Here is a 27201-nt window from a genome sequence, read left to right as displayed (position 1 = left end):
AACATCAGAAACTAGTTCCTCTCCTTCACAAACATACTTATATTCTTCTCCTTCAGTTCTTAAACCTAAGCCTGTTCCTTAAAGAAAAAAGTTAATATTCATAAATGTGCATTAAAGAAGACCCACTACTATGCCAATATTAAAGTTTTAAGAATTATACATTGGATCCATACAAAGTAGCACACAATTACATTACTTATATGTGAAATATAAGTTCATATTCATTTACATATGAAATAAACATGCAGCATAGTCTCTTAACCTCTGTTCTAAAGTGTGAAGATGGGTGAAATCATTTCGTACTCCCAGCATGTTGGCTAAGTCCCTTCCAAAATAGCTCCTCCTTTTGCTGGCTGAATCCCTCGATGTAACTCCCACCCTGCCCCACCCAGCCATTCATAAAAGTTTCCCGTCTTCAACCAGTGTGCAGCGTGCCACGAGAGGCTCTTAGGTGTGCCAGGAAAATTTTTAAAGAACATTAACTACATTATTTTCAAAAGAAGTTCAAAGCACAGAAGTTCAAAATACTCTTTTTTACTTTTATTTTCTGATCAACATAATTTAAATGTGTCACGGAAGTTTAACTATAGGTTCAAGTGTGCTGTGAGATAGAAAAGGTTGAAAAACACTGCTCTAGTCTATACCTTTCACATATATAAATGAGCCCTGTTTTTATCTGAAAACTTCCACTCTAGACTTAATCCTGGGCTATAATAAATAACTAGAACATTGTTGCACTTTCCTAACAAATTCACTTCTCCACCCTCAAAAGACAGGCTTCTCTTTTCTTTTGGCCAGAATGAGAAAAAAAATGTATGTTTCAAACCAGCGTGATATCTGGAATTATGAAATGCTCAAAAATGTTAGTTAATATGATGTTATTATTTTGGCTCATAAGTAACCCCTTTAGATTCATTAATGATTCTTGTTCCCATCAAAATGTCATCTACTGTCCAACAGCTGACTGCAATAGTGCTTCTCAAACTCCAAAGTGCAAGCATGTCACTTTGTGAAAATTCAGTTTCTGATTCTGTATTGAAGGGTGGTGGGGTAGGTTGAGGAGGGACCCAATAATCTGCATTTCTAACAAGCTTCCAAGAGTTGTGGATACTATTGGTGTAGTGTATTGGTCCAACACTTTGAGTAGCAAGGACATAGAAGATCTTGAAAACAAAATGGAAAACACCAATACATGAAATAAAGCCTAAATGCAAACCCCATATAAATGACACTTTCCATGAGTATAGCATATGTGATATTTTACAAACATTCTCTTAAAATGGAAAATTCTAGGCTACAAGACTCACATCATGCGTAGTATCAGTATCAGTGGATTGAGATTTTAATCAGCACACATTTAGGCTTGGAGTATGAAATTAATTTTAATAGCAAAATGCAGAATCAGTTCTAGAAGACTGATGCTTTAAAGCAGACATTTATCTTGATAAAACAATGTCTGTACTCTGCAGGGGTTAAAAAGGATAACCAAATTTCTTATTACACAACAAAGAGAATGTTACACAGTCTTTTCTTTAAAGATAAAACTATCCCACAAAGAACTTTAATTTGACGCAATGCACATCACTTCCAGCTTGTGTGTTAGAGATTCTATGGCTAATTCAATACAATGTGTGCAGACAACAGGGCCCATTTGCTCCAAGCCTGGAACAATGATACATGTTTGACTGCCTGAAAGTGACTTTGTCAGAAACACTTGTGTTTTCATAAAGAAATAATAAAACAACCTTGATAAAAAACTTCATGATAAAAATAAAAGTACCTTTTATCATGAACGTCCAGCGAGTATAAATGATATGGTTATACTAAAAAGAGCCTCTGGAAATGTAAGATGTGAAGATATGGGAGTCTGCAGAGTAGGCAGTAACTCACACTTCAGTACATTTCCGTTCCCAACATGGCTGAACCAGGCTGGTGTGATATATTACCCCATTGTGCACACGAACGATTTATGAGTCCACATGTGCCATTCCAGTCTGATAGAATTATACAAGGGTGAATGAGGCATTCCTCTGATAAATTCCATTATTTCAAGACTTCAATTACAAATAGTTGAAAATGAATGGCCAATAATCCCTAAATCATTAAAATAAATACTGAGCCCAACACTTTCTCCAGCCCTAGTTATTCATTTCAGGACTTTCTAATCAGTAATCTTGCTACAAGGTTATGATGAATTAAAAAGTGGCTACACTGTTGACGGCATTTCAGAGGAGGAAAATCGGTTATTTTTGAAAGCTCTCCACTTTCTGCCTTGAAAGCATGCCTTGAACCACATCTGTTGCTAGTGATTTCAAAACGGCATTCTAGGAAACACAGGTGACCCCAGCGACGTGAGGGCTTACTAATGTGTGGTTTACTGAAGATTTCTGGGAACTCAGCATGTGTTCACGTTTTTTAAATTTCTCTTTGACTTTGTTCTGCCTTCCAAGATGGGACAATCAACCAAAACAGTAGTGTGATTCATAGGACACCAGAAATGTTTCTATAATCTCCATTAATATTTTTCCTATTTGTCTAGATGGTGACAAGAATTTTATCACTCGAGATTAATTTTTAAGGCCAGCAGGTCTCCTGTATTCTTTTTCTATTAAAATGCAAATAGCTAATGAGAGAATTAGTGCCTGAGAAGGCGTTATTAATTAACACTCACACAGAGAATTCCTTTATTAGGTTATATATTTCCTATCTTTTGCAGGTGATTGAGAGTAAAACGCTATGGAAATAAGGTGCTTTTCAGGCGTTTGGGAGTCAGTGGCAGAAGAGTCTGGGTGTAAAGGAATGAAGTACTCAGAGGGGGCAGGAAACTAACTCTCAAGGCCTAAAGTGGTGGCCTTTCAATGAAAGGTCTGAAAAGACAGGAAATCATGAATAATTATAAAAGCTTGTCACAATTATGGCTTCTCTAGTGGACACCTCCAAACTCCTCTATGGAGACTCTGACTGTAACAACCCATTATGTCACAATCAAGGCCAGGCCTTCTGCCTTCAGAAATGGAACTTCTTTCATTTTCTTCTATCCCTGCTGCCCCTGATGTGCTCCAGGACACTGTCTTCTTCCTCTGAATTAGCATAAAGCCCTCTCAACAGGTTGCTTTGACTTTAGACATATTATGACTTCTCTCCAATTCATTTTCTATCCTGTAGCCAGTAATCTTTTAGAAACAAAGGTGGCTATAACATGTTTATGCATAAACCCTTCAATAGATGATTTCTCTACTTCTAAACAAGACCTATAAGGTCCTGTATAATCCAGCTTTAACCTTTACTCTATTAGACTTACCCACAGATGTGTTCCTCAAATGCATCTCTGCCCTGAACAATCTCTCTGCCTCCTCCACCTTCCTCCGTCACCTACTTTCATTAGTTAATTCTTGGCTTTCCCTGACAGTTTCTACTCTTACCTCTAATCTCCAAGTTCATGTTTGTTGCCCTTCCTATATTCATTCCATAAGTTCTTATTATAGCTATTATCCCTTTGTATTTTATTTTATTTTTTATTAAATCATAGCTGTGTACATTAATGCAATCATGGGGTACAATGTTCTGGTTTTATATACAATTTGCAATATTTTCATCAAACTGGTTAACATAGCCTTCACGGCATTTTCTTAGTTATTGTGATCTCTTTGTATTTTAGATGTACTTTTAACGTGTCTTTATCCTTCACTAAACTTTAACTTCCCTGAGGGCAGATGATTCAATCCTTCCACCATCAGATCTTTAGAGTCTGACATAGCACTTGGAACACAGCAGGAATTATGTAAGAATTGGTTGAATTAAAGAATGAATAAAGGTTATCCTTCTTAGGTTTGTAAAGGCAGGGTCTTTGGCCTACCACTTCTTTTCCCTTGGGATGCATGTAACCTCAATTTGAGAAAATCAGAAGAAAACAGACAAAATACTGTAGATCTAACACTAGCCATGCCATCTAAAGTTGTACTGCCAATTGTTCATGTTTGGCAGAGTTAACGTCATGATACACTGTACTGCACGCAGATTCCTTGTGTGCTTTGTACGGGTGTGGAAGTTCCTAGAAATATGATTTTACTCCTTCCTATTTATCAACATCAGATCTCCCTCACCCCCAATCATGGAAAATTCCCTGTTGGGTCACATCGGTTTTTGGTGGTGGTGGTCGTTGTTTTAAAGATTAGAAAAACCGATGGTTTCTTAAAGATTTAAGTTCCCACTCGTAAGAAATTCTACTATTAGGAGGGATGAATAAATGAGAGGAATGTTATGAAAAAGTAAGTAGGAGGTTGGAATGGATCATTTCAGGAGTCAAAGCCCCAGTCCTCTTACTTATTTGCTAGGTGACTTTGGCAAGTCACTTAACCTTTCTATACAACAAGACTATAATGGTCACTTGCCTCATGGCTCATTGAGAAGATTACTACAGGATGTGTTTAGAGCAGTGCTGGACACATGGTTAGGCTTTATGGGAGTAGCTAGTATTCTTTCTACTATTGTCTGTAAAAGGTAGGTAACAATGCTTTGGTATGACCATTTTTGTTTCATCACCTCTTTGTCTATAAAATAGCTTTTTGGTCAAGAGAAGGTGAGTGAGTAGTTGCTGGCCAATAGTCTAGGCTTTATAAAAAAGAAGAAATTCAGTTTAGTTGAAACAATGAAGGATTTAAAAAAACCAATAGGTGGTTTTTGTAGTTACGATTTTCTAAACAAAAAAAGGATTTAGCTACCCTGTTTCCCTGAAAATAAGACATCCTCCGAAAAGAAGACCTACTTACAGGAAAGATAAGATGTCCTCTGAAAATAAGACCTAGCGCATCTTTGGGAGCACACCTTAAGACACTGTCTTATTTTCAGGGAAACAGGGTAATAGTATTAGTTTTCTCTTAGTTCTTGCCTTTATATGCAAAGCCACATATTATCATGAATTTTAAATCAAGATGTCCTCTTTGAACAACTTATTAAGTAATATACTAAACTATATCCTATTCTGAAATTCTTTATTTTAAGCAGATTTTGAAAAATTATACTTTGATTTCTATGCAAGAATATTGATAAATACCCATGAGCTATCAGTTTATTTCTATCATATTAGAATGGACAGGTTTTACAAAATGGAGTTTTAAAATGTAACTTACTATGTGTCTTTAATATTATTTAAAACTAAGTGAGGGACTAACATTTTGAATTAATTCCACATGCCCATAACTGTACTAGCTAATTGACATAGAAACCTCAACGGATTGGTAGTATCAGTCTCATTTTCCAGGGAAACTTAAAATGTTTTAGAATTGCTATCATGGACAAATTAACTCATCTTAAAATCAATTGATCTGATTATACTACGTGGGCACAACACAGCCAATGGGGATATGTGCACTGGTGGTGCGATGGTCTTTAGATTTACATTTCTAGAATTCTAAGGAAATATAACTTTCAGAAATCCAGTTCTATAATTAAAGCTCCTAAAAATTTTATACAAGAAAAGAAATAGTGTTAACAAGAAATGAAAATTCATATAAAAGAGACACTGTGAGTAAGTGTAGGTACCAATTTCTTTTTTCTTTCAACAGCACTAAACTTACATTTTTCAAAATCAACATTTATTGAAAACTACCAGTCAAATCTTAGCCCACATATTAAAAATATTCAAGGCACACAATTCAGTGGATTCAATGGTGAAGCGTGTTATGGCCTGAATTGTGTCTTCCCCAAAATTCATATGCTAAAGCCCTAACACCCCAGAACCTTAGAATGTGGGTGTATTTGGAGACGGGACCCTTGAGGAAGTGATTGAAGTTATATGACATCACATAGGAAGGGTGTCCTTTTAAGAAGAGGAACAGATGTGAGGGAAGCATGACACCGACCGAGAAAAGGTCATCAGAGAAGGGTGCAGGAAGGTGGCCCCCTGGAAGCTAAGGAGAGAAGCCTCAGGGGAAGCCAACCCTCTCGGTAGTCTTAGGCTTCTAGTCTCCAGAATGGTGAAAAAATAAATTTCTGTTGTAGAAACTATGCAGTCTATGGTACTTCGTTATGGCAGCCCTAGCAAACTTATCCAAAGTAAAAGACACCAGACAGCATTAAAAAATTTCTTAAATTTTTTTGCCCAAAATCACTTTCAATTTTTTTTTGTTTGTTTTTTCTTTTCTAATCCTATATTGGTTGCTTTCCCCACATCAGTGAATTGCTGGTCCTTGTCTTTGTATTTATTACCTCTATCTGCATAAAGCTTAATACTTAACTTTCTTCTCTGCTTTATACTCCTATAGTAAATGTTCCATTTAAAAGCTACTATATAACAGTAAGGTTTTTTGTTTTTTTTTTTGTAGATAGTAAAATAGGTTTTTGAGCACTCCCAACAATTTTGTTTAGGGTAAGATGGAACTTTACAAGTTTAGCACTATCAATAATCTACAACATCTGATGTGTACTGGGCACAGACTCTTGTGCCAGGCACTGTGCTGGGTGCTACAGATAAGGTGGTAAATAAGTTAAAAAGGTTCCTTGCCCCCTTAGACGGTAAGATAGCCAACTAACCAACCAACCAGTTAACCGAATAATAAATGCAGTTATTTAGAAGGAAACAAATATTGGAGACCTGCCTGGGAGTATGTCTAATCTAAGATTGGAAACCAGAGAAAGAGCTAGTTCTTGTGCATGTGGAAGGTGGGGACAGAGGTAAAACGGGGAAGAATGATCTAAACAGATGGAACAGTCAAGGTCTTAAGGCAGGAAAGTGCATGGCTTACAGGAATCAATCCAAAGCTGATGTGACTAAGTATCATAATTGACTGAGAGAATCCCATGAGAGCTGAGGCTGAGAGAGGAATAGGCAAGGGGTGAATCCCACACAGGTTTACAGACCTTGGTGAGGGTCTGGGTTGTAAACTGAGTGCAAAAGAAATCTATCAAAGGGGTTAAACCAGGTAATGTAATAAAAATGTAGGTTTAATAAATGGAATCAAGATATAAACATTCTTAGAAGAAGGCAGATATCTTTTTGCCCCAAACATAAAATATTGTGGAACAATTTTAAACTTAGTTGGATTATCAACCACTTAGGAAGAAATCTCTGGGCAACACAATTGTGCACTTGAATGTACTTGAGAAAAATACAAGCAAAACAATTTTATTTTAGTTTTCTGAGGTCAGGAATCTAACCAGGTGATAGCAATAGATTATGGCAGCAAAGTATAGACCGGAGCTTTTACCTGCCCCCTCTCCCTCCCTGACATTAGGGGCCTCTTTAGAGTTGAGAGGCGTATGCCAGAAACTTCTGAATGGTAAGTATTGCGGCTGTAACTGTGGTAACAGGTGGTTTCGAATCCTAGTCTGCCTGCCTCAGATCTTCCCTATGAACTGGCAACTCCAAGTGCTTGATAAGCTTCGGGGGAGATAGAAGAAGTCCTCACTGTATTACGTTTTGAGACCCCCCTTTCCTCTAATAAAGAAGGTGCTTAAAAGCCAGTAAGACTTTTAAAACTTCATGGAATTAGGAAGGCAGCAGAAATCCTCCCTTGAATCATAGTTTATTTATTCGGCTTATCTGACATCAGAATCAACCGTGACACAGTGTTGCATTAATCTAGCATCTGACTATTTACAAACAAATCAGTTTCTCATCATGTTAAGTAGTTAATATAGGGTAGCAGACCCTCACATAAAATATAAAAGAGACTGAAGACAAAGTTAATGCCCCTTCTGAGCTTACAATTAAAATGAGACTCACAACTCAAGGAACAACATATATAAAAGTTACATTAACAATCATCATTCCTATTACTATCATGTCCTCAAAATATTTATTAAAATGAAATAAAAATACTAGAATACGATATGCAGTTTTCAGCAGATAAATCCATAAAGGACCCGGTGTGAAGGAGTTATCCACAAAAACTTTCTGGAGAGCATGAGGTGATGCAGGTCAGTGAGTGTAATTTGAACAGCAATAGTTAAAATCTCTGCCCCACTGCATAGAAACTGCGTGACTGTGGGAGGCTCAGGTAAACTCTCTGATATGATGCCTCTCCTTATCTATAAAATGGGGATGATTATATTTATTGCATGGAGTTATTCTAAGAACTAGGAGAATTTACGTAAATGAAGCTTCTAACACAAAGCTTCGCATGAGACAAGTGCTTTGAAATGTAATAGCTATTATGATTATTACCATTATTATCTATCTCACTATAATTGAATGATGGTAAAGCATTATAGCTATAATGATGATAAAGGAGGTGAGAGCTCACTACATTACTTACACCATCATGACAGGTGTGAGGAATTCTTAGGCTCTGATTAAATGCAAAGGGGAGAGAAGAAAAAATGAGAAATTTGTAAGTGAAGTTGGAATGTTTTTTAAGAGACGAAAAAAGACTGAGAAATATGGAGGGTATGGCAGTTAAAATGGAATTTGTTTCATTGATTGGTCTTAAATTCTGCTTTGTTTTAAAAATACAAATCACACGTAGCTTTTATGAAGCAGACGTGTGTTGTCTCTGCTGAGAGTTTTATGGTCTTAAGTGACCATCAAGTCAATATGATTAATTACGTGAATAGGGAATACCTGCTGGTGGTGACAAACTCTGAGATTTTTCTCTTTGGAGATTTCTTTTTTACAACCTTAATTAAGAAGAGGTCAAAGAAGCGCTGTGAAAGTAACTGGTGTGTGCTTAGAATTACAGGGAGAGGACACAGTGTGAGGCACAACGTTGCCTTATGACTGAATCTCCGTCCACTGTACTCTTCTTTGAAGATGACCAATGCAATGTTTTTGAAATTCAGTGTTTAGTTCTGTTGTTTCAGCTACCATATAAAATTGGGGTACAAAAATCTCTGAGAATAATATTAAAGCAATGTTGTAATTATGAGAGGCTGAGCTGTGAGAAAGTGTATACTATTTAATATTTTATAGCTCAGAAAACTTGAACAAAGAGATGGGCTTAGTTCAACTGGAAAGAGTGCATTTTTATCTCCTTACAGAGAAGGATATATGATAAAATTCAACTAGCATATTGGTTAAATATTTTTAAAAATACAAATTAAGACATATCTATTAAAATTAATACATGTTCATCAATTTGACAGTGCTAAAATCATCTCATGTACCAATCTTGCAAAAATAGCTCCAAGCAGCAGCAGGAGGAAGGAACTTTGGAAACGCACAAATGAAGAGGAAAGAGTCCTAGAAACAAAGCGGCTGATAACACCAAGTGCTGAGGACTGTAAGAGATGCCTTGGTGAACAGAGGAAAGGAGGCCTTTCCTATTTCAATGGAATTTTGACCCCCTGGATCATTTAACAGTTATAATGGCAGAAAAATCTATGGGCCCTTAGTTCAGAAAAAGCTAGAGTTTAAGTAAAACTGAAATATTTCCAAGGAATTGGTTTGCTAAATACATTTGTAAAGCAATAGTCTAAACTTGATTGAAGCATCCACATGATAAATGTATAGTCTGTTATTTTACTTTCAAATTGCAAGTGCACATTTATTATTAGAATCAAGTCATTTTAACCAATGGAAGGAATCTTCTATGTCACAATTAAAATAGAGAAAAACTTTGTGAATGCCTTTATCTGAATATACAGGGCTTTTTGAATTCCTGCATTTAACACATTGGAAAGTAAGCTTTGCATATTCGGCGACTTGACAGCAGGTTTTATCAGGATGACTACTTGGAAACATTTATAAATAACAGAATTATTGACAATTTTCCCCACTGTTATGACTGTTAAAGAGATGATTTCCATTTTATGATCCCATCACATCTTCTCTTTTTCATTTCTGTCCTCAGTGTGATGAAGCATTGTTTTTGTTTTCTAGATCACCAGAGACATCAGTGTCCTTGGAATAAGACAAATTATTGCATTGTCTTTGGCGTGACATATGTAGCACAGAACCGCCTGGTGGGAATCAGTCTTATATCCACCTGAATGCTAATATTTAGCATGGCTCCTGTTCACACACGTGTTCCCTTTAGGGAAGTTATAAACAAGGATATGAATTCTATGGTCATTGATGGGAAGTATCCAAACTAAGGTCACAAAATGTTTCTTAATTGAATCAGTTAAAAAGTGCCTTCCTGACGCCATTGCTATCCAGTGGCCTTGTCTCTTGCTAAGACTGCTTGTCTGAATAGCAGACTGTTCCCCTCTCTAAGGACAGTCGAGCAGCCCAACCTGCACTAACCATGACGGGTGGTTCCGGAGCATGTTGACATACAGCCCGATGAGAACATGTTCATCGGCCAGCCTGTCTGCCACGTTCAGGCTGTACTGTATCCTGGAACAGGGCAGGAGGAAAGAAAGGGTGTTGTTAGGAGAGCTGGACGTAAATAAGCAGAGAAGGCAGGAGTGAGTTTTTGGTAGAATGGGCATTTAGAAAACCAAGCAAGTAAAGGAAGGGTAGTAGGCAATGTTCTATGATAAAAACACAAGCACAAATCCAAGCAAAGACATTTACAATTCCATTTCACTAACTTTAAAAATATAGACTTCCATTTAGATTAGATAATGTTTTTAGAAAACAGATTTGCATTCATTCTTTCACTATTAAGGCCGAGGAATTCATCTGTACAGTAAACACACTGAAATGGATTGCAAGAGAAGATTAAGTATCCTTTGGAAAATCAAATCTTCAGCTTAGTCATTTTAAGAAAAGGGAAAGAAAACAGGGAAAGTGAAAACAACGTAGATGTGTCTACTGGAAATAACTACTTGTTGTTGTTAATTGAGTTATAATAGAGCTGCTTTTGCTAAATCAAAGATGGTCTTTCACACACAAAACATTTTTTGACAAAAGAAATCTCCATTTTTAGTTGAGTTAATTCAGGGTTCCAGTACACTCTGGCTTTCACTTACCCTTTGCCCTTCAGAAAAGCCGGAGCTGCCCTAGCCAGCAGTTTGTTCTGCTCTACTTCACTGTCCTTGGGAGGAGAGCTAGTTAATAAGACGGGAAAGCCAAGAAGAGCGTAAACACAGCAGTGCATTCAAGAATAGAAACTGGCAACAGACACTCCCAACTCCAGATCCAAGCTGCATTGGAAAAGATCTCTTATGCTTTTGAAATGTTCAAGATGTTTTCAGATTTCTGCAGAGTTCAACCAGAAGTAGAAACCTGACCTGAGAACCACTATTATAATTATACGAGCCACATGATCCCTGATTTGACCTTCACTCTTTGCTTAATAAGCAAGCATTTATATTCCATATACCTAGATACAATGAAAATTCCCTCAACATTTATCATGGGAAACCCATGCAATTATCCAGTCGTTCATGAAGTCCTGCCAGCCTTTAGATCCCACTCGAGAAGTCTGTGTCTTTGGCTTTCCCTACATCTTTTAACTTTTTGTGTTGAATAGAAAGACTTGAAAATTAGAAGAGGAGACATCCACAGCTGAGGAAGGACAGGTGATCCCAACAAGCTCTGCTTTCCATGATGACACAGCAGGCTTCCACGTACACCTGCTACTTCAGCTATGGTTATCCCAGGTCAAGGCTACGTGGTAAGGGCACAGTTTAAACAAATCACAATTCCCACCCCACCTGCCAGGACTTGACACATTACTGCCCAAATAAAATCTGGGTTCTGTATTTGAAAAAACAAAACAAAACAAACTTATCTAAACACAGCTACCATACTAAAAGTGCTTTACCACTCCAAGTAAGAGTCACCTGATTTTGACTGATGCTACAAAGAAAACTTTCAGAGAAACCGTCTTACATATTCATGTTTCTTGTTTTTATATTAATACATATTAGCAAATATAGTCCTGTCACTAAAGCAAATTCTTAGCATTTCATTAAGAGAAATAATTTTATTTAGTAATTTAAATGACAGCTTTGAAGTTTAAAATAGAGTTTTTATTAAAGTACAAATAGAGAAGTAAATAATAATTAAGTGTGGCCAAGGCAAAGTCACACAAAATCTACCGTGATGAATAGTCATGTTTCATTGAGAAGTATGTTATTAATTCTTAGTATTGGTAATGTGTTTAAAGACAGTTTGCTCCTTTGTAGATTAAATAAGAATTTTCCCTACATATTGGTGAACCAAAACTATCCCCTCTCCCTTCACTGAAAATACAAAAATAATCTGAGTTTGTTAGAATAGCTATTGGCAACTAAATTATGAGGTTTTTGCCACAAAATTTCAAGAAGCTCTAAATCTATTTTATATAAACAGAGGATGCCAAAAAATGTATACATATTTTAAGAGAAAAAACTGTCCTATTCTTGTCTATCTCATGGTGACGCTAGCATTTATTTGATTAATACCACCATTTGAGTGAACATCATACCATACACTGCTACCATAAATCAATTCAACTTCAAAAAGAAATGCATAGGTAACATCTCTTAAAATGTGTATACATTTTTTGGCACCTCTGCTCTATATACACAGACACACACACATATATATCTATGATGGAGTATAAAGTCATAAAAATCTTAACAACGTTAACTACAAGTTTTAAGGTTCTACTACAAAGAATCACTCTTTTAGAGCATGAAATACTAAAAAATAGAAATTTATTAATGAATATCATGTTAGAATTAGGCACATTATAGTTGGAATTTTTGATTTATAATTGTTTTTAAGATTCCTTAAATAGTAAAGTCTCTGTTAAATGTAATATCAAATTTGATTTATAAAAAAAGATCTAAATCTGAGTAGGCATTCCTGTTTCTTAAATGAATTACATTTTTATTCAGCTTTTCAGGAAGGCATCTGTTACACAAGGTGTTGCCGTACTTAAATTACAACTGCACAAAAAAATCGACTTTAACGATAAATTAATGTTCTAGGAGAATTTACTTTCTTGATGACCTTCACTGTTTCTTAGCATATAGATCTTCGCCTTCTAAGGCTATGAAACCTGCACATCAGGGCCAAATGACCATCTTAAGCCACCACAGCTGCTGTTTTCTGTGATGTACCATAATCGGCAAACAGCATTGCAAACCTTGTCTACGGAAGCTTATCTGAGTGCATTCATTACTTCATGTTGCCCAATATCCCTCCCCAACTTTTTATTAGCAACTTAAGATAGATGTATCTATTGCATAATTGATTTTAGATGCTTACAAAACCATCTAAAACACTGCGTGAAATATTAATTATTCTCTTTAAACTATTTCCCTGCTTGTTATATTTCTTTGCTCTTTGAATCTTGTAAATTGTAGTGATTCCTCTTTAAACCAAAAGCCTAATAGTTCCACATCCTCTGATGTGCAAGGACAAGAAGAAAGAGCCAGTAGAGAAAATAAACACAGGAAGGTTAACCACAGAGATGTTTGCTACACGTTATTCTGGTGAGGTTTTGTGGAAGAGGATGAAGTGTGGACAAAGGCCCAGAAGTGCTGTTCCACCACTAGGTCGCCAACAAAGCACAGGCACGTGGTACCCTGCTGACATTAGGGCTGCGCAGGGCTGGGTGGTGACAAGGGAGAAATTGGCCAGATTTTTCTTTCATGGACATATTCTTTCTTTTCCTTCAATTCTTTGGGCCCCTCTCCTCCTTCCTCCATTCTTTGCCTGTCTCACCTCTGCTCTTCTTTTTCTTCCTTCTTCTTTCCAGGTCCCTTTCTCCCTTAAAGGGACAAGCAGATATTCTACATGTATACACATCTCTTTTCACTTTTGTTATCATTTTCTTTGTATTGATCTTTGCCAGTGTTGGTTTGAAGGTACCATTTAGATCCTTTTATTTTCCTTTCCCTTCTCACATGAATTCTTGGGAAAATTCTTCAAAAATATGAGGTTACATTATGCACATTTATGAGTTTGTGGAAATAAACTATTTTGTTTTGCCACAGCTTAAATTTCTAGGGCCAGGGGGCATTTCTGACTTTTGATGCTCACTGTTTACATAGTTTCTGTACTTCCTAGAGCTAGCCTCAAATTATTTTCCCTATCACCTGTTTCTGGGAAGCCACAACAATATGGAGACCCTATATGGAGAGAAAGCCAAATACATGACAAAAACAAGACAAAAATAGTCACTCTTTAAAAATGAAATCGGTCAAGAACTTAGAAAGTTGATGGGGAAACAGGTTTCATTTAAAACTTGGGTCTTTAAAATCTTTTCACTGGAACCCTTTCCAAGTGTTTTCCACTGGAATCTCTTCTGCCGCTTGCAAGGAGCTTGAAGAAGAGAATCAAAGTGAAAAAATTTTCTCTTAATTGTGAAGGTAGTGATTGCTATGGTGTGACTATTTGACCCTTTCAAACCTCCTGCTGAAATTTGATCCCTGATGTTGAAGGTGGGGCTTAATGAGCAGTGTGTGGGTCATGGAGGCAGATTCCTCATGAATGGGTTGGTGCCATCTTCATGGTAATGAGTTCTCACTCTCCTAGTTCCCATGAAGCCTGGTTCTCACTGGCACCTCCCCACTGTCCCTTGCGTCCTCTCTCGCAATGTGGTCTCTGCAGAAGCCAGTCTCCCTCACCTTCTACCACGAGTGGAAGGAGCCTGAAGCCTTCACTAGAAGCTGAGTTCTACAGCCTGTAGAACTGTGAACCAAATAAATCTCTTTTCTTTATAAACTACTCACCCTCAGGTATTCCTCCTTAGCCACACAAATGGTATTATATTGTGATCCCTTCAAAGAAATTTATTTTCACAATATTTTATGATTACTTTAGATTTTTAAACTTTCATCTTGTAGTCTGGAAGTTTGCAAAAAGAAATTAAATGATATTTCCAACTTATGTAGACTTTAGTCTCAGGCACATTGGAACCTACTTCTTTTCTGAGGATTGAATGCTTTCAGTCTATCGGTGTGTTCAAATGAAACAATGGGTTTTACAAACTCTGGTTCAAGCTCTACAGGCTTCTACTTGTTCTACATGCCCTGCCTTCAAAGCAAAATGTGTTCTTTTTTTTTAATTTCTGAAATTGGAACTCCTTGGGGCTCACCTTGACTAGGGGTAATAGGTCTTTTCTTATCTCAGTCTCAAGGAGAAGCAAGACTACCACCTCAAAAATTATATGCACTACATCTCCTTTTCCTATTGTTGTCTTTTTCATTCTGTCAAGCCCTTGCCAGAGTGTAAGCATACCCCTTTGCTCTTGTATTATCATTGATAGGTTTGGTGACAGCCATACCTTGGGGAGTATGACATGGCAACTTTTGAAGTTCGTATGTTCTGCTGAAAGAAAAATTATTATTGCAGAAAATATTCCTTTTCTAAAAAAAACTCTCAATTTTCTCACAATTTCCATTTTAGACCTCTGGAAAGTAGCCTGTCTAAAGATAAAGAAAATTCTTTCAAAGTTTTTCATGGATACACACACACATACGTACACACACACAATGATACAATGGTTCTGGAAAGATGGAACAATTTCCAAAATATTTCACGTTTATTTATTAAATTCTCCCCTTAGTTTTAAAGCATGAAAAATAATATCAGTACTTTTGCTTTACTCAAAACATTTTTGGGGTATCCTAAGGTAACAATATTACACATAAATACTCCCTGAAATTTTGCTTAAACTTAAAATATCTTTTTTTCTTTTTTTAAACCACTTATGCTTATGTTGGGTTACTATAGACCCTGGTCAAAAGTTATTTTTCTTTGATTGAACATGATCTTTTAAAGGCCTGGTTGCAGTCTTACAGAGAAGCAATACTACGTAAACAAATTACATTAATGTAGAATAATTATTATCACCATGGTTAAAAGAAAAACAAAATTTGAACTATAACAAATTAAGAACAAATATTTTAATTTCTATTGATTCTTAAGTCATTGATAAGCATATGTGGTACTTGTATAAATGAATTGTGAGGTGGCTCTTTCCTTAAGTAACTATCGAGTCTGAGAAAAGTTTTGCTTCTCACCCCTTAGAAATAAGGTCATCATACTAAGTTCAATACAATTAAAAGAGCCCACAAATCAGTTAGGTCAAGAGATTATTTCTTGAAATATTGCTTCTTTTTTCTTTTTTAGCTTTCAATAGATTAGATATGAAATATAATATGTTTACTACATGCAAATTGGTAGACAAGCATGACAAAGTAGGTTAGTGTCTCACTGGGGAAAATCAGCTGTCATTAATTCAGGTTAGTGAGAATGTTGAACCATCCTAAGCAGGTACTAGGGAAGAAATGAGAATTCTTAAGTCATATGTGGTTCACTGCATTGACTATCTTGTCCCCAGATATCATCGAGCCATACCAATTTGTATTTTTGCCAAGAGAGCCTCTAGGAAAGTTTTCTGGGTATAGGCATATACAGAAACCAACCAAAGCAAAAATAAAAATAAAAAACAAAATAATAAATAAGAGTTTTTGAAGAGGAGGGGCAACTGTGGTTTTAATTGTGTACTAACATTTTAGTATAGGAAATTGTTAAGAGTTGAGTGTGAAGACTGGTTTAAGTTGGAAGAAGTTCTAGCACATTAGTGAAGATCTAGGGCTACATGAAGTAAATAATTATCTGTAGAGAACGGTTATTTCCAATGTCATAAAATTTCATAAAATATTCCCAGAATGTTTGAAAAGTGAGAAAATCTTCGTGGTAGTGCCAGATACTGACTTATGAATTTATGTATTTTTATGCCCAAAAATGGCTGGGCAATAATCTTAGAAAAAAGTTATCCATGGAGAAAACTTAGATTTCAATAGCTAAATTCAGTATCTCAATTTTAATTTTAGCCACTTTCAATTACCAAATCATAAATATTTTAAAACTTAGTTTGAACATTTTATTAATAAGTCGGATTATAAGCCTATGTTTTTAGTAAAGAATTTTTAGAGGAGAGAAAGTGTTTGAAAAAAATGAAAAAGACATTGTGAATTACAATTTCTTTGATTTGAAACCTAAGTCAATCAACCATTGGCCAACCAGTCAACCAACAAAAAACAACTCACAATGATGCCCCCCTGAGCAGAATTAGAATTTGGGGAGAGCTTAGGGTGGGTCATGCGTCTTCCCCATAAGTACTACAGAGCCAAATACAGCATCAGTAATTAACTACTTGTCACTGTGATAAACCACAAAGTAGCATATTGTAAGCATTTTGAAAATCTTTGTTGGAGTGATAAAATCTGGATAGATGTTATATATAATAGCTGAAGTGATTGCTTTTGTGAGTGGTTCCCACTTTACAGGTTGCAAATATGAAAATACCTTTAAAACCTTTAAGTGATGTTTTTAATATTAGAGGTAAAAAAACTAACCATTTAAGCTTCCAGAATGTCTTTATTATAGCTAAGGAAAAAGGCCATAGATGAAGCAGCTTATTTTACACTCAAAAAGATTAGTTAACTTTATAAACTAAGCAAGGATTTTGGTAAGATAATTAAGATTTTACAAAGGAGACACGATACCAACAAAAATAACAGATTCTAAGAGGTGCTTGTCTGTGGGCATTAAAAGGGAGAAAGGGGCCTTTTAGACCTGCCTTTGTGGTCAGTCCTTGAAATAATATTTGCAATAATAAATAGTATGCTCTCATACATAAGCTTAGCAATGTTGATGGCCCTACATAACCCTTGGAGCTCTTTACCTAGTGGTAAAGATAGATTTCCATCAGTTTAACCATTCTTTCCTACAAATTTATAAGAAAACAATCTGGGTTGAGAGATTCAGTTTATGACCAATAAAATGAATGAGGTAAATTTGTCGATGAATTTGTTATTTGACCCCCATCCTACCTAACTGCTAACCAGCATTGAGTATACACATTCGCACACAGCACACACACACACACACACACACACACACACACACACAAGAAGACATCAAAGGACTAAGGGAAAGTGCGTTTGAGTACTGCTTCTTCTAAGTATGAGAAAAGTGAATCAGACATACAGCTAATGGATATAAGAACAGAGGATGTGACAGATGGTGGTGCTAACAGAGGTACACACTCATAAATCTGTGTCAGGTAGATTACTAGGATGTCAAAAGACTTCAGAGATATGCCCTTGTGCCTTCTGAAGATCAAAGTAGTCTGCTTGTAAAGAACCCTAGGTGAATAATGCCAGGAGTTTGTGGTGAGGATACCCCAGTGGCAACTTCGCTTCCTCCTCATTCCGCTTTATGTTTCTAAGATCTGTCACAATACAAAAGACTGAACACTCAGGCTAAATAAAACAAGGAAACTTCCTCTTCCAAAGCTGCCCTCATACTGACCAGCATTATCTTGCCTTGCTAGGTTTTATTTGATTATAAAAGGGGCAGTTGGAGTAGGGTAGGTGTGAGCACAGAGCTCTAGGCCATACTGCTTTGGTCCTGTTCCAGTTATAGAAAGTATAGGATTTTTAGCTTCTGCCTACATCTGGCACAATGGAATGCCATCTGCTTTAGTGTATGCTCCTGGTTAAGAAATAAAAAGTGGGTCACCACCAGCATTATCAAGTCTTAGAAAATAAGCACTGAGAACAAGAACCTGGTTTTGAAATACCTATTCAGTAAGAAGCAGATTGCCCTCCGTGGGGGGAAACATGGCTCAGACCCAGTGGGATAGGAAGGTGCAAGTCCTCAAGTCTTTAACTGCAATAAGGTCCAGTCCTATGGCATTGCCCCAGCCTCATCCAGTCCAGTTAGTGTTACTGATCTTTCCAAGAAACTCCTTAATTCAAGAGTCTTAGAAATCGCTACATGGGGTTTTGCAAATTGTGTGAAAGTGGAGACTTGTCCAAACAAGATCCGCTTGGTCCTCTTCGCTGTACACATGTCATATACACTGGTCTGAGGCCACAAAATCAGGAAAACAAGTGGGAAAGAGAGGACAGAACTGAGAAGTCCAGCTTAAGTTGGAACAGCATCTTATCAAACCTCAGAAGTTCTATGCCCAATAAAACACACTACACGAGGACTGTAGTGCCAGAGTAGAATGGCTGTCAGTCTAGCTATGGATCTACCACTATGATTAGCAATGCAGGGTGGAGATACTGACCATGCACCGTGGTCAAGCTGACTTACGTACAGCTTTGTGAGGGAATGCTCTTCAGCCACAGGGCTGGATGCACTTATCCCCTCAGGTAACCTGAGGGAGTCAAACAACGAGACCTCATTAGAACCTCCCAGGGACGGAGCAAGGCCCACTCAGAGAGGAGAGACATTCAGTGTACACAGCTTTATTGAACAGCACCCTTAAAACAGAAACCGGAAGCTAATCTCTGAGGTCACAGAAAGAACCGCAAGCTTTAAACATGTCTGTGGTTCACAGGGAACATTCCAAAGGACTGAAAATGGGAAAAAAAGGGAAATTATCATATTTTGTGTTAATGGGTACCAGGCACCCTGGAGGAACCAGAATAGCTCAAAGCTTTATAGGAATATTTTAGGGTAGAAGAAGTCATGTTATCCATCTAGACGCGTCCACCATAAGCACCGTCCGAGCTGAAATGATATAAAATGACCTTCAGTAAGGGTGGGGTTTATCTCTGCTTGACAACTGCAGAATGTAGAGCTTCCTAATAAAAGCACATCTTTACAAACATCGTGTCAGGTCTTCCCTAGATAGATGCACACATCCACGTCTTTTACAGACTTTACAGTTCATGATTTTGCTTTCGAAAAAAAAAAAAGTGTTGCATTTGCTGGTGGTTCTGAAAAAGAGTGCTGAAAGGAAATTACTGAGGACATAAACCAAATTATTTCTCCGTGGACATAGCTGCCTCCTTCTTTCCACTTGGTAATAGACTTAATTTATAGGCTAGAAACACTCTATATTGCCACATTCTGTTTATTACAATTATGGGGAACATCTTCATTTCAGGTTCCTGTTGATGGGCAAATACAGGAATTCAGGGGGAAAATTAGTTGTGTTCTGTCTTCAGATCCTCAGTGAGAAGTACCAGGATATCACAGGGAAATTGGCCCTTAAAAAACCTCTTCAGGGAAAAGATGAATTGCGTGTGTTTCATGAACTACGAGGCCATTTTTTCCTGCTGAAAGGCATTTGAAATTTTATGTTCAATTACTCATTCCAATTTTCCTTACCTTTGTTTCTACTTCCCTATGAGCCTTCTTCATGTATTATTGTAATTTTCTGGTGCTTGATTGATGATGCTTGATCAAATGACTTAGGGTACGTCCTGACCCCGTGTGTGTCTAATGCTAACTCTCAGAGAAGCATTTGCTGCTCCTGTTCCTTGCTCACATGGGGGTAGGTCTTGTGCAGAAAGATGAGATACATCCCCAAGATTTATTTTTAAGTTACTACTATTTCCCAAGGAATTACTTCTTGGAAACTACATTTCCAAGTTTGGTCTTCAGCCTTTATCTTTAGGAGCTCCAGGCTTTACCAAGAGGAGGAATCTTTTATATCTGGAGCTTTAAAGAATGAGATATTTCAGAATCTGTATAATAACACCACTGCGTAATGACGTTCCAATTCTTTGACTTCAACGGACCACTTCAAGTGCTGTGAAAACGACTCTCAGTGACTCTCAGTGGGATAGAATGCATGTCTGTCAACAGTAAAACTGAAACATACCCCACATTCTTACTTTGGGTAGATCATAAAGGCAGGTTTCCAGAAATGAGATTAATCCCCAAAGCCACCCTAGCCCTCTTTCATTGAATCTAAATGAATGAAATTGAAAACTTATGATGGCTATTTATAAACTAGTTTCCAATAATAATATCCTGTGCTTGGCTTCACTAGAATATTTTTCTTGCCAGAAAATAATGACTCATTGACAAAGAGAGGGCTTCTTTTAGAATAGGATTGGAACTTACCTCCTGGTAATAAAAGGACTTCCTGAGGAGGGAACAGAGTGGGAGAACAGGGTATCGTTCATGCTGGTGACAGGTCTGGGAGGCCTAAAACAAAATATAGTGTGTTTGGAAAGTTAAAACAAATAAAACCGACAAATTGAAAACTATCCACCATCCTTTGAGGAAAGGGGATGGGAAGATCAGAATTCTATCTTGCCCAGGATTGATACAAAATTTTACATTTTCTAATTAAATTCTTTCAGGGTTTTGTAGTTACATTACCTCGAGAATACCCATATATCACATCTCAGTTAAACATTGGGAGGAGATCTCTGGACACCTCAGAAATGTTTATCCATGAGCTTTGAGCCTTGGCATTTCATTGAGTCATGCTCTCCAGTGGAACAAGGATTTTTAAAGAAAGCAATAGCTTTACTTGCACTGCCTCTCAAAGGAAGAAGCCAAGAAAACACTTATCCTCTCGGAAAGAGAAGGATTCTTGAGGATTTGAAAACTTTCTTCTGTTTTCTTCATGACAATGACCCTCTCCAACAGGCCTGGTCTGGAAGGACACAGGCTGCAAAATTATACGGGGCCTTATTTTCCCATTGTTTAAGTGAAGATGCAATTAGCCACAATAAGGATTTACTATAATAAATTTCTTTTATTTGGGTGATCCATATGATAGGGCATATGGTGTAAGGAATCCCATACATTTTTTTCTTATGAAAGAAAGAAAATAGGATTCACTATTCCTTAGAATTTTCCATGGTTCTAAACACAAGTGGATAGGGTCTGTCTTCTGCGGTCTTCTTTTCATTTCATTCTATCATTCTTTTCCTATCATGAAGGTCTTAATTCAGACAATATAGCTAAGATCCCTTTCTCACCTACAAGCAGTTTTTTGTCTTATTTACATTCAGGGTAAAATAGTAAATGGTGATATGAGATAAAATTTAGAGGTCAGAAGATAGAGGTTGAGGCAGGGCCTCATTCTCAGTCAGGGGAAATTTTAATTTCACTGTAATTCCATATTTGACTTCAATAGTATAGAATCTTTTGGAGATGAGACATTACAGTAGCCTATACAATAAGTTTGTATTGCTTTAAGAGCCAAATTTGTAGATGGTATTATTTTTACCTTAGGGAACCAGAGTTAGCTGAATTTCACAATGAAGAAATTCTTGGAAAATAGTAGACTTGTTTATTCCAATGTACTTACTGGAGTGGACATGATGCTTTGCAGGTTTTAAAATGTCAGCACTGTATGCAAAAATTCATTGAAAGTTTTTTCTTGGAAGCTGGTGCTAAACCCTGTTCTGAGATTTTGTAAGGCACTTGTTGGATGAGATCGAAACAGCAGATTCACTACTTCATCTACTGTAGATATATAATCTGCAAACAACCTTACGTTTTGCATTACTTATCTTTGATGCAAATGAGAAACACTAGTTTAAATCTAATTCTATCTTAAGTTAAACAGTTTCACTTCATAAGAATAATGCTAATTTTATATAAATGTCTTCTGTGAATTATAGCAAGTTTGGTACATCAACTTCTAAAAAAGTGAATTGAATAAAACATCTTCATTGTAGCTTTTCAGAAAGTTGAAAAAAAAAATAAACTTGGCCCCACTTTTCTGATTTTCTTTTTTCTTAACTTTTCTAACTTGCTGCATCTCTAGTAAATGAGAAAACCAGTGGACCTGGAATGCTTTCCAGCTAACTTAGTGAATGTACTCTATTGAATCTGGTCACTACAAAGCTAAAATCAAGGTTTCTTAGCAAATGGCTTCATGTTCACCATTGAAATGTCCAACTTGGGACCCTAGAATCGCTAACTTTGATTCGCTAGCTTTCAGAGGGGCTGAAGTTCCTATTTCTTCCATCATCAAATGGCAGGTTGCTTTATCTAATAAATAGATCACATGGGAATTTTAACATATTTACTTTTATGAAAAAGAAACAGCTCTGCAAGATGAAGTAAGTTATAGGGGCCTAAAAGGTTTTCTTCCTGGGTAAGATCTTCACAGGAAATATTTTTTATAAAATTGGCAACCTTCTCTTAAACAAAAGTGTGCAACACAGACAGAATAAGGCTCAGACTAGCCTCATGTCACTCCCTTGTTTTGTGTCTCAAAACCACATAAGTCCTTACAAAAACATCAGGGACTACTGAACTACTTACCAAGTATCACTTTTGGCAGCAAAACAAACAAAAAAAAAATTGAATAGAATGGAGACTGTTAATCATGGTAACATTTACAAACAATATAATAGCTGAGAGCAAATGCCAAATTACCAAAAGGTCACCACCTGTTCATTTCTATTTAAAGACTTAATCATGATTGGCAGTGCCTCTCTATTGCTTACGTATAAAAATCCCTTGGGTACAGTAAAAGAATGGCATTTTCTGTGTGTCACCTGCTTCATTTCCATATGCAAGTGTGTGTGTATGTGTGTTATGTGTGAGAGTTAGAGTAGTACCACAACCTGATTAAAAATCCCACCCAATCTTTTACTGTATCTTAGGCTACTTGTAAAATGTCAATGTCGTTACACAGACTGTGCCATGTTTTTGCCATTTTTCATGTTTAAAATGTTTAAATGTTAAAATGTTTAAAATCTGGAACTGGAGACTTAAGTAATAAAAATATTTTCTAATGTAGGCCAGTGCCCATAGCTCAGTGGGTAGGGCGCTGGCCACATACACCCAGGCTAAAAAACAATGACAACTGAACAACAAAAAAATAGCCAGGTGTTGTGGTAGACGCTTGTAGTCCCAGCTATTCAGAAGACTGAGGCAAGAGAATCGCCATGGCATTCTACCAAGGGCAACATAATGAGACTCTATCTCAAAAGAAAAAAAAAAAATTGACTTGCTATTCTGAAAAGCTGTCCTTCCATTGAAGCCTCCCCAATAGCTAACACTATCGGCATGCACCACCACAGCTGGCTAATATTTAAATTTATTTGTAGGCTGGTTCCACCTCCTGGTCTCCACCCCAAAGTGATGGGATTATAGGTGTGAGCTGCTGAGCTTTTTGGTCATATACTTTTAAATTAGAAGTCTTAGAATATCCTCACCAAAAAACCCAAGAGATCCATGAATATCTGTTCATCAAAACAGCTTTTGGATAAAGAAACAAATATGGAAAAATTTCTATGGCTGAAAATAGAAAAAAATATTCTGTTCTAATACAGACTAGACATTCTGCATCCAGAAATTTTTATATATCATTTCAACAATTAAAGATCTTGTACAACTTACATTTTTAAATGAAAACTTTCACCCTGGAGAAATATATTATTAGTGAGTCCCGATAAGTATTTTGATTCAAGACTCTTTTTAGAATCTGGTTAAGTGCATGCTAGTTTTCTCAGAAAAGGGCATATTTTGTATAGAATCTTAAGGAGATCTTCAAATTTCTCCATGGAAATGGAAGAACCTACTGTGTAGATATTGCCCTCAGTTCATTCAATGAGTTACAGCTTAGATCATACTGTTTCTAGAATTTAAAAATAAAAAAAAATATTTATTTATTAGAGACAGAGGTCTAGCTTTGTTGGCCCAAGCTAGACTTGAACTCTTGGTCTCAAGTGATCCTCCCATCACCCAAATAGTTGGGAGGACAGGCACATGCTATTGTGCCTAGCTCTGTAAGTAAAATTTAAAAATTATTACTCCTTGGTCAATTAAATAACTCTGTCTCTCACACACATACACAAATCGTGAGCACCTACCTGGTACAAGGCCCTGGGCTGAGTAATACTCCAATGAGACTAACTGTGAAACAAACTTTTATTTCACTGTGGTTTAGTTTTTTATTGTTTCTGGAAGCAGGCAGCAGCTTCTTCATTCCTGTCTATTACAAAGCTCATAGAGCTAGGCGCTTGCATCCACTGTCTATCTTTATCCTGCCCAGCAGCTCAGATTAAAGACTGCTCTCTTGGGGTGAATCTCCTAGCAGAGCTGGTGGAGAGAGATTCTTGGCTGAGCACAGAAAGCACAGTTTGCTCTCATTTTATCGTGTTCATTCACTAGCAATTTAGGGATTGTCTCTAATTGGCTATAAGGAGGAAAGTCAAAACCTAAATAAGAACAGTTCCTACGAGGTAGATTCTGCAAGTGGTCAGCCCTTTGTGACTCTGCTCAGATTTATTTATCTTTGGCTTATTTTAAGGCTTAATTTTACAAGCATAATTTCACAAAAACCATAGTCTACAGAATTTGTTTACATTGGTTTCTAGATGCCAAGATCAACATATAAGCCCTGAAACAGGAGTCTCCAGACTGCAAATATTGTTGAGGTCAGTGATCCCTCGAAAAACGCTAAAGAGGCAGCAAACAATGGCCCAGATTATTCACTCATACACTGCTCAGAGGCAGGACACAGTGTCAGTCATTTGATGGTATTTGGGTAGGTCCATCTGAGGACAGAGGTAGATTGGTTAGACCTTTTGCAAGCGTCCTATCCTGCATAGCTAGCGCCTTTTACCAATCATCTGCTGAACTTCCCAAAGCATGAACTTTGCATAGTTGAATACCTAATATTTGTAGGTCTGACCCATCTACCTAAGTTAACATGCAAACATAGGCCCTCAGGTGCAGTAGGTCCCACTGAACTATCTTTATAACCACACAAGGCAGTTCCTAGGAAGCAGCCTGTGACTGTGTTAGTTCCTGATTGCACACAGAAGCATGTAATGAGCTGCTTTTTTCTCAGAGCCCAGGAAAGGGTTTCATCTAGCTAAGCGCCCTATTATCTTGGTCATCCAGGTAGGAGAGAGACTCCAAAGCAGGAAGCTTCTGTGAGGGGCGGGCACAGGAGGCAGCACCATTCCCTGGCCCAGAGTCACACATACTTTGGACCAAATAGTTTTTTTGGATGTTCTGACGAATTTTACTACCAATCTGCCCTCTTCAACCTTCCCCTGCCATAAGTTTTCTAAAGTTATGTAGCTTGGGATGAAAAACCAAAGTGATTTCTAGGTTGGTTGGCATCTTTAAGATGATTGGGTCTGCAGAGATGTCAAACAAAGCTTATTTATTTATTTATTTAAGACAATGTCTCACTGTGTTGCCCCAGCTAGCATGCTGTGGTGTCATCATAGCTCACAGCAACCTTAAACTCTTGGGCTCAAGCGATCCTCCTGCCTCAGCTTCTCTAGTAGCTGGGACTATACAAGCATCACAACACCTAGCTAATTTTTCTATTTTTAGTAGAGAATTGGTCTCGCTCTTGCTCAGGCTGATCTCTAACTCCTGAGCTCAAGTGGTCCTCCTGTCTCAGCTTCCCAGAGTGCTGGGAATACAGGTGTGAGCCACTGCGCTCATCTGAATAAAGGGCTTTTATATTTGAGACTTAAAGCATCATATCATGTTAGGCCATAATATGCTCTAAGTATTTTTTTTTTATTACAGCAATTCCACTGATTGTTGACTTTCAACATATGGACCCCACTAACATCTGCTTTTATAACTAAGCTACCCGAGTACATTCTCTGTTTAGTTGGATTACGTTAGAGATGCACACTTTACTGGTACAGCGGGACAAAGCACTATGGACCTCGACAAGGAAACCTCATAGTGACATTACTCCGATTCTTTCTTTTAAGACAACTAAATTTTAAGACTTGGTTCCTGACAAATGATATGAAATTGCCTTCATATGGATATAGATCCCTGCAGGGAAGGAAGATGTCTCTTAATCTGGAGGCCAGAGATACTCACACGATGTGAGCCAAGTTGAGTGGCTTCTCAGGCTGATCCGGAAACATGGGGTGCAAAGGCTCACGGCTGGAAGCACAGCTCAGAGATTTGCTTAATGCATTAGTTAGCTTCTTAGCAGGCGATTTCTGGAAAGAAGAAGAAAGGTAGAAGTGATGAGAACTAACATTGATGCAATCTTTTATCAATATTGCTTTTCAGATCATTCATTCATTCATTCAAGAAGTCCTTTCTGAGTGCCTACTCTGAGTCTGGAAGTTTGCTCAATGCTGGAAGTGGAAGGCTGGTTACCTCCTGCTGCTTAGCCTCAGCAGATATCGCAATAAATGGAAGAAGCCAGGGGACTCCTGAGCTGAGAAAGAGTCCTTAAGAGTCCTTTTGACAAAAGCTAAAGAGATTGTGAAGGTCATTCAAGACAGAGAAAGAAGAGAGCCCTTCTGGAGAGGAAAGTTGGGGCACATCATTAAAGTCCTTATTATGGCAAGTAAAGGACTGTGTCTTTATCCCAAGATGGAAGGAGATGATGAAGAGTTTAAATCACAGGAAGGAGATGATGAAGAGTTTAAATCAGACTTGATTCTACAAGGATTGCTCCCAGTTAAGAACACGAAATGGTTTGTGAGGGGATAGGAATGGAAGAAAGAAGATGAGCAGGAGGTTTTTGCAGGAATCCAGGTGCAAGATGTTTCAGATGTAGTGGAACACATCCAGTTAGATGTAAAGTGAAGCTTCAGTCTGAGTCTTTAGAACTTAAAATTCATGTTCTTTCCAGAGCATGATGCTGCCTTCTT

At 37.3% G+C, this 27201-nt stretch overlaps 1 protein-coding gene across 28 annotated transcripts in view; it reads right to left on the bottom strand.

The window, feature by feature from the left end:
* DTNA (dystrobrevin alpha) overlaps window positions 1-27201 on the bottom strand; it is a 383284-nt gene that overhangs the window by 42180 nt on the left and 313903 nt on the right. For 12 of the 28 annotated variants that reach the window (XM_053571212.1, XM_053571216.1, XM_053571209.1 and 9 more), the window contains 2 exons: window positions 26414-26538; window positions 20702-20785 (listed from right to left, as the gene is read on the bottom strand). In XM_053571212.1, the coding sequence (XP_053427187.1) occupies window positions 20702-20785; window positions 26414-26538 (209 nt within the window). Of the gene's footprint in view, window positions 1-10183; window positions 10277-10854; window positions 10933-19079; window positions 19358-20701; window positions 20786-26413; window positions 26539-27201 lie in introns of those variants that run through there. The other 16 variants (XM_053571194.1, XM_053571201.1, XM_053571202.1 and 13 more) reach the window with 3 other exon arrangements.

The sequence above is a fragment of the Nycticebus coucang genome, chromosome 19 (genome assembly GCF_027406575.1).
Source record: "Nycticebus coucang isolate mNycCou1 chromosome 19, mNycCou1.pri, whole genome shotgun sequence".
NCBI classification, from domain to species: domain Eukaryota; kingdom Metazoa; phylum Chordata; class Mammalia; order Primates; family Lorisidae; genus Nycticebus; species Nycticebus coucang.
This window is presented reverse-complemented; position numbering and strand designations above follow the sequence as displayed.